At 48.4% G+C, this 14,708-nt stretch overlaps 1 protein-coding gene across 1 annotated transcript in view; it reads right to left on the bottom strand.

Moving 5' to 3' along the window:
- Positions 1-3,065: 3,065 nt before the first annotated feature.
- The window catches only part of LOC135294605 (protein spire homolog 1-like), a 70,441-nt gene continuing 58,798 nt past the window's right edge, over positions 3,066-14,708 (bottom strand). The window contains exons 14-15 of the mRNA XM_064410108.1: positions 10,174-10,268; positions 3,066-3,369 (exon numbers count right to left, since the gene is read on the bottom strand). Coding sequence (XP_064266178.1) covers positions 3,329-3,369; positions 10,174-10,268 — 136 coding nt within the window. The 3' untranslated portion in view covers positions 3,066-3,328. The remainder of the gene's footprint in view (positions 3,370-10,173; positions 10,269-14,708) is intronic.

The following is a 14,708-nucleotide window of genomic DNA, read 5'->3' as shown; positions in this document are numbered from 1 at the left end:
GAAATGGAGGAGGTAGAGCCAGATTAGAGGTACCTACACATGAGGTAGAGCAAATGGCAGTCCTGACAGAGCAAAATCACCTTTTGCAGCTATTCCTTAGAGGTGTGTTTCTTGTGGGGTACTTCACATTTTCTAATCTGGCAGCAAATTCTTCTTTCTAGAGTGCCTCTAAAGATTTTTACCAACTGAAAGCCAGACCCAGAGCCCTGCCTCTTGCTGAAGTGCTGCTAACTACTTCTCAGAGCAAGTCTTCCAATAGGTGTGTGGAAGTACAAAATTAGTGTAAAACACAGGACAGCTCCGCCAGTTTAGTTCTTGATACCACCGTTATAATCACTGTAAAAATAAATACATCTTCACCAAAGAGATATTTGTATAAAAGAATATACTTTTTAAAATAATATATTTGGGGAAAATCAGAAGCTACCTTGCTTTTGAAAAACAAGTTTGGCTTGTGTCCTTAACCTGCCAGAGCTGTGATTTTCTAAGGACCCTGAAGGAGATGAACTTCCTTATTGAAGCTCAGTGGGATTTAGGGGGTGGGGTGTGTGATTCTTCTCTCCCTTGAATATTCAGACAAGTACTCTGCAGACGTCTCTCTTCTGCTTGTCACTCTTTGCCCTGTTTGTTTGTTTTTTGCACTTCTTGCAGCCTGGACAAGGCAAAGAGGCCAGTCTATTGTTGGTGTGCATCTCTTTCACTGCAAGATTTATTTATGTCTTAGCACAGTGATGCAATATTTGGGTTGAATGCTTCAAGGGGAAATGTTTATAGAACTAAAAAAATATTTCCATTTGATTTGTTTATACGAAGTATTTTCTTGTGGTCTTGAGTTTTGAAAAGGCCTTTGCATGTTTTCTTTTCCTCCTCCCCCACTCCCCCCTCTGTGGATTTGAAGTTGGTGCCAAATTCAGTCATGATAATGCCATGACTGACTCTTTAGGTATTCCTACCATGCTCAGCACACCACTGGAGTATCTTCATCCTGGCCTCCTAGATCTTCCCAACAGGGTTATCCTTCTTACATGCTGAAGTTCCCAAAACTTCTTGGCAGGGCTGGGGATTTTCAAGCCCCACAGCCCAACAGCTTCTCTTCTTTCCTGAATTATCTCTGACCTGGGCCAGCTTCAGGCAGGGCAGGCTACTCTAACAGGGAAGAGTTGAAAGAGTTAAATGGGAACATTGCTTAGAAGGAAAAACAAAAGAGTAATAGGAAAGGCATCTTTGTGTGACCAAGGCTTAACTGAAACCAGGCCTTCTCTCTCTGCCTCAGCCAGGAAAACAAGAGAGGACGTGCAGGCAGCCACCGGCAGAGCGTGTCCGGGTGTCCTCCTTTGCCTCCAAGGATGGAGGCAAGGCACAGCCACTCACAACCAGAGAGAGGGCAGACACTTGCTCATGTGGCACCCCTAGGGCATGGCACGGATGCATGTCCTGACACCCTTGCACTCACACCCTTTATTGCACATCTGCTCCCCCTTTCTGCCTTTGTCCCATCTAGAGTTGGTGTTTGTCACCCAGAGGAGGCTCCCACATGCTGTTGTACAGTGTCCTCCAGGCATTGTGCATCTGCTCTTTGGGAAACACTGAGTACCATTGGGCTGCCTTCTCGTCACATTGGGTCAGTGAACAAGGATGCTGAAAGGATGAATGTCATGTTCCTACTATCCTGACTTTGGCCACTGCTTGCAAGCAAGAGGCATAGATGTGGCGGGAGGATGTGCAGACTTTCTCTCATGCCTTGCAATTTTGCCTCTGTACAAAAAACAGAGAGAACACTCACAGGGTCCTTCCAGCCACTGTCCTTCTAACTTAACCCAGCATCAACCATTGCCAATCTCCATTCTCTTGACAGGATAAACCATTAACACCTTTGCTTTGTACCTACCAGGGTACCAGCAACCAGCAGAGAACAGAGAATGTAACATGTGCCCATCTCCTTGAACCAACAAATGTCATCAGCCCTCAACAAGGCACTCCCACACCTATGTCACCACGGTCTCAGGGCTGGAAATCTTTAGAATATGGCTGGCCCTGGAGGCCAGGTGCAGCTCACTTTCCATTAGCTCATTAACCAGCAGAGCCTCACAGACCATCGTCTGGCAACAGCTGGTGTAGGAAAAATTACTGTTAGAGATGTTTCCAGCTACTTCCAGCTGCTGCCTGCACAGAAATGAGATCTCTGGCTCATTTGGCTTCCTCAGCCCCTGGCCATCAGCAGGTGGCCCTGGGCCGTGGAATGGCTTGTGTGTGCTGTGGCAAGGGGAACATGGCATGTAGGCATGGGAATCATACACAGATGAATTAAAAGCCAGCCCTCTTGCTGGCTGGTGGGCTCTCCTGCACGAGGTGACTGGGATTGGTGTTTGGTTTTCCCCCAGAATCCTCCCAGTTCAACATGTACTATTTCAGAGCCATGGTAGCCACCTGCTGCCAGTGGTCCCATCTCCCTCAGGGTCCTGTGTGGCAGTAGACTGCTTGGTCACCACAGAGGGACCCAGGACAGCCCCCAGGTCCCCCACTCCCACCCTGCCTTCTCCCCAAAGCTGAGATCCATCAGAAAGCAAAAGTGAAGATAGTGAACAGGCTGGCTTTGCTTCTCTCATTCTGACAGTCACCTTTTCTAATGGTCAGTAATATTGGAATCCCTCAGAGACATGTTGTGTGACAGCATCATTGTGCCTGTGAAAAAGCTGGACCTTTCTGGGAGCACAAAGGCTGCACTTTGAGTATATTTATTCTGTCCCGTTGTTTGGTACTGAGATTACCCAAGAGTCACAGCCTCCTGTGCATCCATGCACCTAGGCTGTAACCTGGAGCAAGCTGGCAAGACAGCAGGGATGGCTTGGGTCTTTGCAGAGAGCAATGCCAAGGTTTTCCTAAAAGGTATCTACAATGCTGGGGATACAGAGAAAAACAGAGACAAATATATTTTGTACAGAATCTTGGTCTTGATGAGAACTGTTTTATCTGGGGACTGTGTCTAGCACACAAACAGGCCATGATAACTAATATCTGGTAGTCTATCTTGGCTCTTCACACATAAGACAGACACTACAGCATCATGTTATCAGTTATTTTAATGCACTGGGAGCCAGATGGAAGGCAAAGTAGACCAAGTCCACTTACAGACACCATAACCACAAGCCTTTGTTTGTGAGGGAAAACCAGGAGGGATGTCACCCACAAGCTGTGGCTAAGTGCATACCTTCATGCCATCTAAGTACCTTCTTGGATATGATAACTACATCCTCCAGTAGGAAAGGTCTATGGGTCACACCAGCTTGGTACAGTAACTGTGTCCCCCACAGATGGTTATTGCACGTACTCATGCATTGCTCATGCTTCTAGGATGCTTGATGGCTGTTCCTAGGAGTGGTAGAAATAGTGGTTATTTATTCTGTTTGGCATTTGTATCCATTCCCTCTTCTCCTCCCAACCCATAACGCCCTCCCCCAAACGCCAAGCTAATGCCTTCCAGATGAGGTGCTAGAAGCTGCTAATTGCACCCGGATCTGTCCTGATTTGTGCTTCAGTCAGCAAGGCACCTCGCTAATGGATCTGAGACTTGGCAGAGGGCCTGAGACCAGTGTCAAAGGAAATGGATGAGAGGGAAGGAGAGAGCAGGAGGGCTAAAGGAAGAGCAGGGAGACCCAGAAAGGAAAACGATCCCTCCTCCTCACAGCAAGGGTCCCAATACTGATAAGGGCTTGTGGCTGTTCCCCGAGGCTAGGTGGTGGTGTGTGGGATGGGGGAGGCAAAGGCATGTTGCCTTCTCCTGTCAGAGAGCCCATGCCTGTGCTGGTGTACTGCTCCCTGCTCCTGTGGGAAGGCTGAACCTTGCACTGGGGCAGCAAGGCACACCTGGGCTTTATCACTTCCCAGACTGGTCAGGGCTTGAGCTCTCCTGATGGGAAGCTGGGATACAAGAGCTGTGAGCCAGCTGGGGGCTGAGGCGTGGCTCTCTGTTGATCCAAAGCATGTGTCTCACATCCCTGGTGGGTTCCAGAAGAGAAGCCAGCTGGGGTGGATGTGGATCAGAGGTGGAGAGGAGAGAAAACAAGAGGGAAGGGGATTGGGGAGGTGATAGAAGGCAGGATGAGAAAATAAAGAGGCTTGGAGAGGAAATAGAATAGTAGGTACCACAAATAGAAAAAGCAAGGGACAGAAGAGAAAAGGCAAGAAGGAGATGAAGGCTGGAGAATAAAGAGATGGTGTATAACATGTTTTCTTTTGCTCCTGTACAGCCTGTCACAGCCACACTCTGGGCTGGGGAGGCTGTGCTAGCAGCCAGACAGGGCAGCAGTCTCTCTGAGAGCCCCCAAGGGAACTGTGCATGCTGTCCTGCATGGAGCCCTCCTTGCAGAGCCTCAGGGATGGAAAACTTCCTATCAACACATAAATGTCTAGGGACTATTCCTCAATGTCTCACCAGGCTTAACTGCCTGAGGACAGGTCTGTTTCTGGACATGTGGATGACACCAACACAAAGAGATTTTGCTTCAGCATTTCAGCCTGGGCCTGAGAACTAGGTTGTTGCTAAGTCCTTGGGAGTTAGCTTAAGGGTGGCATGAAGGAACCTCCTTTCTGTGTGCTGGAGAGCCCCGAGAGAACTGGGAGTGGTTCCTCTCCATTTTGAGATACCTCTCCAGCACTAAATCCAGTGTCTTTCCCAAATGGAGTTTATTACCCTCATTTTACTGGTGGAGAAAAGTGAAATAACATTGCCTTGGGTTTCACAAAGAATCTAGGTCCCACCTGGGAGAGGACTTGTGGTTGTCAGTCAGGGAGTACCTGCTCTGCTAGACCATGAAGGTCCAGCATGAAGAACCAGCAGCGCCATGAAATTGTCAGAGAAGGAAGGATGGTTCAAAGGGCAGAACTGCACCAGACAACTGGGAACAGAGAAGATGTTTAAACCCACACCAGTGATCAGGATAGATAGGGACTTGGTCTCAACAAGTCCTCTTCATTGAAGAAAAAATACCCCAAAACCAGGGAACACTGGGGTGGAAGGAAGCCTGCAGCTGCCAGGAGGGCCCTGGAGGTGTGTTGCAGCGTCAAGTAATCATCATGATAATCCTGGGAAAGATGCTCCAGGTGGAAAGGTGCCAAGCTGAAAGCAGAAACAGGACAATCAGAAGCAACCAACTGCAGTGGGAATCCAGTTGGTTGGAACTGGTAAGACACTGTGCTAAAATGCCTTTGGCTCCGAGTCCCATTTTCATCAACTTTGCAATTCTTGGCAAAGATGGAAGGGAGTTTCCACTAGACTGTGATTCATTTAGTGAAATTTGATCATGGCCAGCAGGGGAGGGAAGTAGACAGACTGACAAGGGAAACAGTATACTTTGAGGAGGCAAGACTGTCAGGCCTCTACAGAAAGGGCAGAAAGAGACCTGTTCTGTCTGATAGGAATCTTGGTGGGCAATCTTATGGGGGAAGGGGTAAGGAAGTAGAAGAGCAAACTACAGACATTGTGTGTGCTTGGATGTGCCTACAGACTGATTAGCTCATGTCTCCAAAGCACTTGGAGATGGAAACCAGTTAATTATCCTTATTAATCTTTCCCCTTTTGTGCTCCTAGTTATTTTTGGAGACCATATTAAGCACAATGCACCACCCAGGTGTTGGCTGCCCCAAAACCCATTGGAATTCCCTATTTGTCTTTCCCTTTCATTACACAAAGGACAAAATAGTCCATATGAGAGTGATTCCTTCCTCCTGAAATAAGGACAAATAAAGAAAAGAATAGGGAAAAAAAAAAAAGAAGAAAAATATCATATCCTATGCATGCCCATGGCATGCCCAAATCACATCACACTTGCCTGTTTCTGTGCCTCTGGGGGGCCAAAGGCAAGGGGGGTGCCTGACTCAGAACTAATCAGTGCCTTGGGAAACTGTCAGGTCAGTATCCAGGTGCACAGGAAACAAAAGTATACGTGCTCTGCAGCTTGTTGCAGAACAGTTAGGACTTACATTTAGCTTCTTTCCAATATTCTTGTTGTAGGTGTCGACCAAAGGACACCAAGGAAAACCCTTGTGAACATCCTGAGGCCATTTCTGACAACAAAAGCATTTCAGGCTTTGGGAGTGCAATAGGAGAAGCTATTTTTTGAGGGAAACCACAGAAAAACCTGGACTTTAATTTAATCTGCCACCTACTTCCCTTGTTCCCAGATAGAAGGTGTGGCCACTGGATGACACGTGAGCTGTTACTTTCTAACATCTGTGACCTTTTGGTTGCTTGGAGAATGGAGGAAGAAGCCTCAGAATACTTAGAGATGGATGAGGATGCTTTGGGATTGAGGATTTGGGGGCAGACCATGCTTTTGCATCTGCAGTCGGTGTGCAGGCAAAGTGGTGGCAGCACCCAGCCTGTGCCCCAGGAGATGGGCACACAGCCTGATGTGCCTCTGGATCCATGTGGGAATGGGCATGCCCAGCCCCACAGCTCGTAGTGCTCCTCGCTGTCTCTGTGTGCCCAAATGCTGCCTCAGCTCTTGGCTGCTTTTGCTTCAGGGCATGGGTGTCATGCAGTGGTGTTCTGGACTTCAGGTGCTGCCCTCCTGGGGCTTTCTGGGCAGCTCTGCAAGAAGTTTCCCAAGAAAATCTTGGCAAGGTCTGGCTTTGGAGAAATGCCTGGCTCTTCTCTTCCCCTCCTTCCAATTTCTTGCTGCCTGGGGTCCAGGCACACCCTGGACAACCAGGCGAGAAGCCACAGTCCAAGAAGTGAAGAATTAACAGGTTTTCAGCACTATGCCAAAGCATTAAATGCTGGGAAACCAGACCATGTGCAGCACGTTAAAATAAAGGGAGAGCTGAAGACTTCAAGCCCATGACAGGTTTGATCCGGCTTGTTTATATTTTGGCAGGAGGGGATCGAGTGAGGCCACAGCAGCGACCAAGCATGTGCTCTATGTGCCAGAGAGAGCACATCTCCTCCAAGTCAGCTGTGTTCTGTCTGCACACATGGCCCATCAGTCCCATTATGGTGCTACGCTTTGCCTGGTGGGCTGAATGCAGGAATCAGGTCCATGGCAACGTGATTTATGAATCCTCTCTGAGGTCCTATCTACTTCCTCCTCCTCTTCCTTTTTGGGATTTGGGGATTTGGTTAGTTTGGGGGTTGTTTGTTTTTTTTAAAATAAAGAGCACTTGAAGTTCATTTAAGGCAGAACCCCTTGATTTACTGTGCTTTGGTTTCAGAAACAAAATACTTTAGTGAAGGGAAGAAGCCATTTAAGTTTTGAGTATCTTTTCCCTGTTATACCTCAGCCTCTCTGTAAGGACACAAACTGTGTTACAACACCAGCACTTGTCTGGCACTGAGAAGGAACCAAATCAGTTTGGGGCACAGGTGCTATGCCAGAGTCACATTTTCTCAAGCAGGGAGTCAATCCATCAAGAGAGAAATCACTCCGCTGTGCTGCTTCTATACAAAATGTGTCTGCTGAGATCTTGGAACTCAGCAAAATCAAAACATGATTTTCACCAAGATAAAAGAAGTGTTGTTTCAGATCTACAGAACAGAACTGAATTAAACTGAAGGACAGATGTCAGTAAAATTGCTGTCAGGGACAATTAGGAGCATGGCTGAGTTCTCATACTTTGAGGAGCCCAAACTGGTTGGTTTATTTTCTCCTGAAGTCCAGGTTTGGCTTAACTGAAATGTAGACCTATTTGTTTCTTTCTACTGTGGCATATCCTAGCCCAAAAATCTGTCATGTGCACTTTGCACACTTTTTATAAGTGAAATTAAGTGGTCAGATACACACTAAATTATGAAAACAAGCACACTCACAGGTAATTTATTTGGGCCTCTCAATATCTTGTTCACAGGAATTCTGAATGTCCAGGAAAGCATCACTGACAAAACCTACGTAGACCTCTTGCACTGTAAGAAAACCACCAGATAACAAAATCTTCTGCTAAGCTTATCCAGTGGTACAGCTCAGGGTGCCTCGCTATGCTGGGAAATCAGAGACTCAACTTCAACAGCTAGTGCCACCAAATGAGTCAAAACCTCAAGAGTGACTTTGTCCCTACAGTTCTGTGAGCAAGTCTTGCATGCTTTACCAAGAGTATGCATGACAGCTTCAGAGCAGAGTAGGGCTGTTGGCTCGTAAGTAGTGTCAAAATACTGCCATGAGGCACTACTTTACTTAGCATTCAAGGGTCAAAACCAGAATCCATTGGGAAAAACAGTTTGTGCCTATAAAAATCCCCACACTCAGACTTTCTTTGCCACTGGGACACCCACAAAAACTGGAGCGCTGCTCAGGACCTTATTCAGAACACAGGTGATGGAGAATGGTTCCCATTTCTCACCATTTGCACTGGAAAGGGAAATGTTGAGAAGGGATGCAGACAAAGGCTAGCAGCATGGTCAGGGGAAGAGAGTGCCTATCGAGAGGCAGGAGACTGTTGATTTATTTTGCCCAGTGAAATGCAGGCTGAGAATGGATATGATTGTTCTTGGTAAACATATCAGAGGGATAAGCACCAGGGAGGGAGCAGAGCTATTTAAGCCTTGGAACAATGTTGGCACGAGAACAAGTGGACATGCTCCAGCCAGGAATAAATTGAGACTGGAAATAAGAAGAATGGTTTAAGCCTCAGAGCTGTCAAGTTCTGGAAGAGTCTACTAATTGGGGTAGTGGGAGAATCTTAAAACTTATTAGGATTGTTTGGATCTTCATATTTGTGCAGAAGATTGCACGATGTGATTGCTGACAATAGCAAAGGCCAAGACATGGTAAAATAGGAGATCCCTTCCAGCACTACATCCCTACTGCGAAGCACTTGGGATTGATTTGTTTCTCACGTGTCCTCTTAACATGTGTCCATGTTAAGGCAGGAGAGCTGCAGGATTCTCTGCCATCCAGCCCAGCGGGGAGATTGTTAGCAAGCCAGTTGCAAGCAAGATGAGGACACTTTCTCAGATGACTGAAGATGATATGATGGTTGCTACTAATGAGCTGTGAGGAGAAACGTGTCTCTTGTCCCAGGAGGAAGATTGCAGGCATCACACCAGGCCACACCCAGGCAGCAGGGCAGAAACAAACAGCAGAGGGAAAGAGTTGAAATTCCAGAGGAGAAAACCAAGTGCAGGCATTTTGTCATTAGAGAGCAGGGGGCTTCATGTGTTCTTTGTCTTTTCAAAGGCAACAGAGGTTGAACAATAACCAGGGAAAATTTACATAACCCATTCTGTCATTTGCAGCTGAGGCAGCTCAGCAACAAGCCCTAGGATCAGCTACGCCATTTAGGCCATGAGTCAGTCTTAGAAATGCCATGGGCTTATGGAGTCTTATACATTTTTCTCTTCTTAAGGAGCCCTTCTTTGTCTACTAACCACCCAAATCCATAGTCCTTCTTGTTAGAGCCTACTGCTCCTTTCAGCATCTCCCAACAGAAACTGGAAGTTTCTACAGTGCTGGAAGCCTGTGGCAAACTTTGGCAATCTGAGATGGTCCACCCCACACAGGATCTGAGGTATGGAGCGAGGTGGCTTCTGATCTGTGGGAGGTGCCAGAATGCAGGAGCTCCACAGCAAGAAGTGACAGCTCTGGGAACTACAGGCAAGGAGGAGTCACCTAACAAGTAGGTGCCTCAGGCTTAAAATCACTTGTCTGTGCTCAGCATGAACGAGAAAACTTGCTGGCCAAAAGAATCACCATGCAAGGTAGAGGGGTAAGACTGGGGTGCCCTGGGAAAAGAATGAGAGATATTTCTTCTCTTGCACCTGGGAAGCTTTATGTCTCAGCCCTGTTGTGTTTCCCCAGGACTGTGTCTCCAAACTCTCAGTGGGCTTACATGTGTTAAATTCAGTGGTCTTACATGTGGCAGCTCAGGAGAGGGGGTGCTGAAAAAGTAATTTCAGCAGTGGGTGCCCAGCAAAGTAATTCCTCTTAGCCTCCAAAACCAGTGGCACCTGGGCAAAATGGGAATGCCACAGCTCTCAGCCTCCCACTGCAGGTAACCCAACCCAGTTTAAATCTTGGCCTGCCTTAGTTGCAGCCAAGCAGATGGAGGGGCTCACGCTCAGGAAACAGAACGTATCTCATTCTTGGGGACTCCACCTGAGACAGCGGGGGATTGAAAATCTGAGCAATACTTCAGTGGGTGTGTAAGAAAGAATAAATGTTACAGCAGCTGGTTAATGCATACCCTTCCACATGAGCATGGTAAGATTGAGTTCTAAATTCCCTTCCTTTAGTTCACTGCACACACACGTGCAAATTCCTTCTCTTCTCCTTAGGAACCTGAAAGAAAGGAAAAGCAATAATAAAATATTTCAGATGAGAGAGAAAGAATTCTCCACGATTGAGAACACTTAATGGGAACCAGCTGCCTGAGCATGACCAAAGGCTGATCCTGCTGGGGGTTTGTTGACAGTGTCACTTTCCATAGGTACCTGCTGAGGAAAAGGGAGGGATGCTCAGGAGAGAGCACAGAGGAGAGGAAAGTGAAGGAATGCGCTGCATAGTGGTTTACCTCCACGCAAGCCCCTCTCCCCCTTTCCTTCTTTTTCAAGAGACGCTCCAAGCTCTTGGAGAAGGGCCATGACAGGACAAAACAAGAAAGCACGAGTGAGTGTGGTGCAAGCATGTGAGTGGCTGTATCTGAGCAAAAGAGGGGGGTGGAAGAAAGGACAGAGGAGCCCAAAAGTTCAGTGCATGAAACAAAAGCCAAGGCTGGCTCTCTGCTCCCCTTCCTGTTCTTCCTTGCAACCAGACAGCTGCAATTAAGATGGAACTGATACACCCAGAGCTGGTCCCTCGTGCTGGTGCTCCCTCACGTCCTCTGCGCCTGTCTGCCCATGGTGGCAACAATGCCAGCCATGAACCCAGCTGTGCAGAGCTGCTGTGTGACTATCAAACCCAGCCAGAGCAACCTGCAGGACAAGGATTTTTAGTGGTGTGAAATGTGGGCTGCTTCCAAATTCTCCATTCTCCCGTGAGGAATAACTGTCTGCGTGGACTTGCCCATGCTGCTACCTATGTGTTCATGAGGTGGTGGGACCTGACTCATGTCCTGCTCTATCTGTGGCCCCAGCCCCTCTGGAAAGAGCCCTTACTCCTGCAGAACCTGGTGCACTACTTGCAACTGGCTCAGGGCCCTGATGTTGATCCAAGCCTATCATTCAGGGTCCCACTTTTTGAAGGATACACTTAGCCCTCTCCCTGTACCCAGGGATATTCACTCCCTATTCAAAGCTACATAGATCAGCATCAGGAAAGCTTGTCAGCTTGGCCCCTGAACAGTGACACTTGTGTAGATCAGGGCTTCAAGTATACAGAAGGATGGAGCAAACATTTACACATTGAAAAACATATGAATTGGTGGCAATGGTTTTGTCCAGCTTTTCCAGGTCTCTATACTCTGTTTTCCATGATTTCTGTTCATGGTCTTCAATGGATTTGTACCTCTTAAGAGTTTTCTCAAAAGCCATGAACCAGAATGTCCCCTTCCCCCAAATCAGGCATTAAGACCATCATGACACATTGTGCACTCCACTCTACATACTTTTATCAAGTGGGTTTGTGCCGACTTTTGAGCTCCAAGGATTTATATTTTCCCACCACAGGAGAAAGTCGCAGTCCCAGATATTTTACTGGTTCAAACAGGCAAGAACAGTCAGGGGAAATGCCAATGGAGTCACCACATGTACCATATGTTCTGCTCTCTGAACACCTGAGATGCCAGCGTTTAATGAGACAGCGTCCACAGACCCTGCTCCCCTCCAGGAGAGCTCTGGCACCTCCATGGTGTTTTGTCAGTTTGATGGTAGGGGAGGTAATGCAAACCTCATCATAGCTGACACTTTGACACACAGACTGTAAGAACTCAGCACAGCTGTAGATACAGGCTGGCAACAGCACTACCTGTTGCAGAGATCTGTGGAGGAGACGAGACATCGTAACAGTCTGGGGCTGAGAAGAGGGAATGTGCTAGCAAGCTGTGGCATGGATCTGATTTTCCATTCAATAATCCCACGGTAACTCAAGAGGATGGTAAATTGCAACTGCAACAGCTCACTAGCAGCCTAACATTTCCTCATGGTGCTCCCGAGGTGTGGAAAGATCTCTGCAGAGTGAGGCCCATGAAGGGGGGAAGTGTGCAGCAAAAGTTTTGGAAAATTGCCCTGCAGCCTCCTTTGCCATTACCCTTCCTCCCAGCAGTGTGCAACCCCCTTCTTTCGGTTCAGCGCACTTGTGCGTGTGGGGGCCCACAGCCACGGGGGCAGGAGCTGTTGCTTCTTCACCTATAACTTCATCTGCCGCTTTTCTCTCCAAAGGAAGCAGCAATTAAACCACAGGCTCCAGTGCAAGGAGAGTTTCCAGGCTTGGCTGTCCCTCCCCATGGGCAATGCAACCTGAGTGCCAGGCTCTTGCCACAGACCCCTGCTGTTCCCCAGGACTGAATGGGACCACTGCCAGTTTACATTAGCAGCCAAGTGACCATCTGGTACTAAGGCAAAATATGATTATTATGTTTAGGTGCACACAGTCTTTGATGTAGTGCCCAAAGGTAACAATAAAGTATTATTGAGTTTTTTCAGTTATGTGTATCGTGACAATACTGTGACAAGACTGCTGGAAACAACCTTCAAAATGAGGTGTGGGAGGTTAGGAACACCCAGCCACATGTTGCTTCTTAATTCTAGCCCCACTGACATCCATGAAACTTCAGCTGGTGTAAGGGATACATGCCACAGCTGCTGAGGATGCGGGTTCCTACCCCAGGGCAGCCTCAGTAAGGGACTTTTAGCAGAATTCAGGTGATGAGGACCCTGCCCTTAGCAAGCCCATGTTGCTGCCCCACACATCAGCCTCAAGCAAGTCTTGCCTCCTCCTCGCACCTCAGTTTCCCCCTCCTGGAGACAGGCATGGATCAGTTCCTCCCGCATGCTGCCGAGCAACCTCTCTCCCTCTGCTTCCTCCCTAACCTCCCTCCCTTTTTAATCGGGATTTGTGTGTGGGTTTCCAAGCTTCCTGGCTGTCCCGTCTCCTCTTTCTCCTGCACTGCTTTGATGTTAATTGTCTCCAGGGCTGGAGCGCTCCTTGGCTGATTAAGTCCAAGAGTCCTCCCTGGTTTTGTTGACCCATGAATGGGGGCCTCTTCAGTGCTCAGTGGAGTGCGGGCTCATTGCCCCTCCTCCTCCCCCCCATTCGGTTTGATGGATTAATCGTGCTGTGTAAAGGAAAGTGGGGTGGGAGGGGAAACTGAAGCAGCGGGAAAGAGGGGGAATGAGGACAGGAGAAAGGGAGCAAGAAAGAGAAGGACCTTAGGCAAATGCTCGACTGCCCTTGCTTAAAATAACACCGTTTATTTAAGCAGGTCAGGCACACAATGGCTTGAGAGGGGCTGCTACTCAGATCATGGGACCCTGCGTATGCTGAGTAAGAGGCTGGAGAGGGTGTTAGCCAAACTCTGAAAGCTAGTCTATTCTTACCCGGTGTCTCCATCTCCCCCCAACACACACACACAGACACAGAGACAGACACACAAACACACGCGCACGCAAGCATTTGCGCCTCCTCTTTTCCTTCTCCCTCCCCTTCAAACACTGGAACTCCTTTGCCTTTTTGGCAGTGGCACAGCTCAGAGCCAGGAATGGAGGGGCTCTGAGAGAAAAAGGGGGCTCCAGACACTGCCCTGGACCTGCTATCCTGGCATGCAGCCAGGAGAGGAGAGGCTGCTGGCCTATGGAGTGGGCTTCCCACAAGAGTCTGTGGTGAAACAGATGCCAGCATTTCAGAAAGACTTGTCCCTCAGCCCCAGCTGCCTCTGCTGCCTTATTGAGAGCCTAACTGCTCCTGCTGAGGCACAGGGTATCTGCAAAGCTTTTGATAGAAAAACATGCCTCCTGCTCCTTCTCAAGAAAACAATTGGTTTCATTCAGAGGTGAGATTTGAGTAGCTGGGGCAAAAATAGCAGTGTCAATGTCAGCTGACTGAGCAGTCTGCTTACTGTGTTAGCCTTGGTCTTTGCTCCATCAGGGACATAGTACACCTCTCCATTATCCAGTTGTTGGGCTGCCCACAGCACAGCCATGCTCATGCTCTGCAGCATCCCTTGGTGTAGTAGTCTTTTGCCTCTTCATTCTGTCCCATCTAGGGATGTCCTAGCCCCTTTTCACCAAGGATGGCCGAACCAGGGATCAGGAGGCAAGGGGGAGGCCCACAAGTGTCCTGGCCCAGGCTGTCTGCATTGTCACTTACAAACTGCTCTGGTCTCCAAGCCTGGCCAATGCTAGCAGCATCCTTCCCCTGAGCAAGACTGACCCAGTCCCAAACACATGTACGAGAAATCCCAGAGCCACTGTGGTGGATGCTTCTTTCTTCCCCACCTCCCCCTGCTCCAACCTCCCCTGCTGCTCCCATCCATAACAAATGCAGAGTCAGGCTCAGGAAATGAAAAGGCTCTTCCCAAGAGGGATCTGTGCAATTTTCCAGCCTCTCCCTCTGCTGCCACTTCCCCTTTTCCATCCCCCTGCCCCAGTTTTTCCTGGCTGATGGCAGCAAAGGGCCACTGGTGTTGGCAGGGTGCTGCCGGCTGCCTGGCAAGCTCTCCTGGACAGCCTGCCAGGCTTTTCAGGGTTCATTCTCACTTTCCAGAGGCTGGAAGTGCAGAGCAGGAGACAGGCTGCCTTGGCAGCCTCACTGTTTCCAAACATTGAAAGGCAGAGAGAGAAAAGT

Source organism: Passer domesticus, chromosome 2 (genome assembly GCF_036417665.1).
Source record: "Passer domesticus isolate bPasDom1 chromosome 2, bPasDom1.hap1, whole genome shotgun sequence".
Classification (NCBI taxonomy): domain Eukaryota; kingdom Metazoa; phylum Chordata; class Aves; order Passeriformes; family Passeridae; genus Passer; species Passer domesticus.
This window is presented reverse-complemented; position numbering and strand designations above follow the sequence as displayed.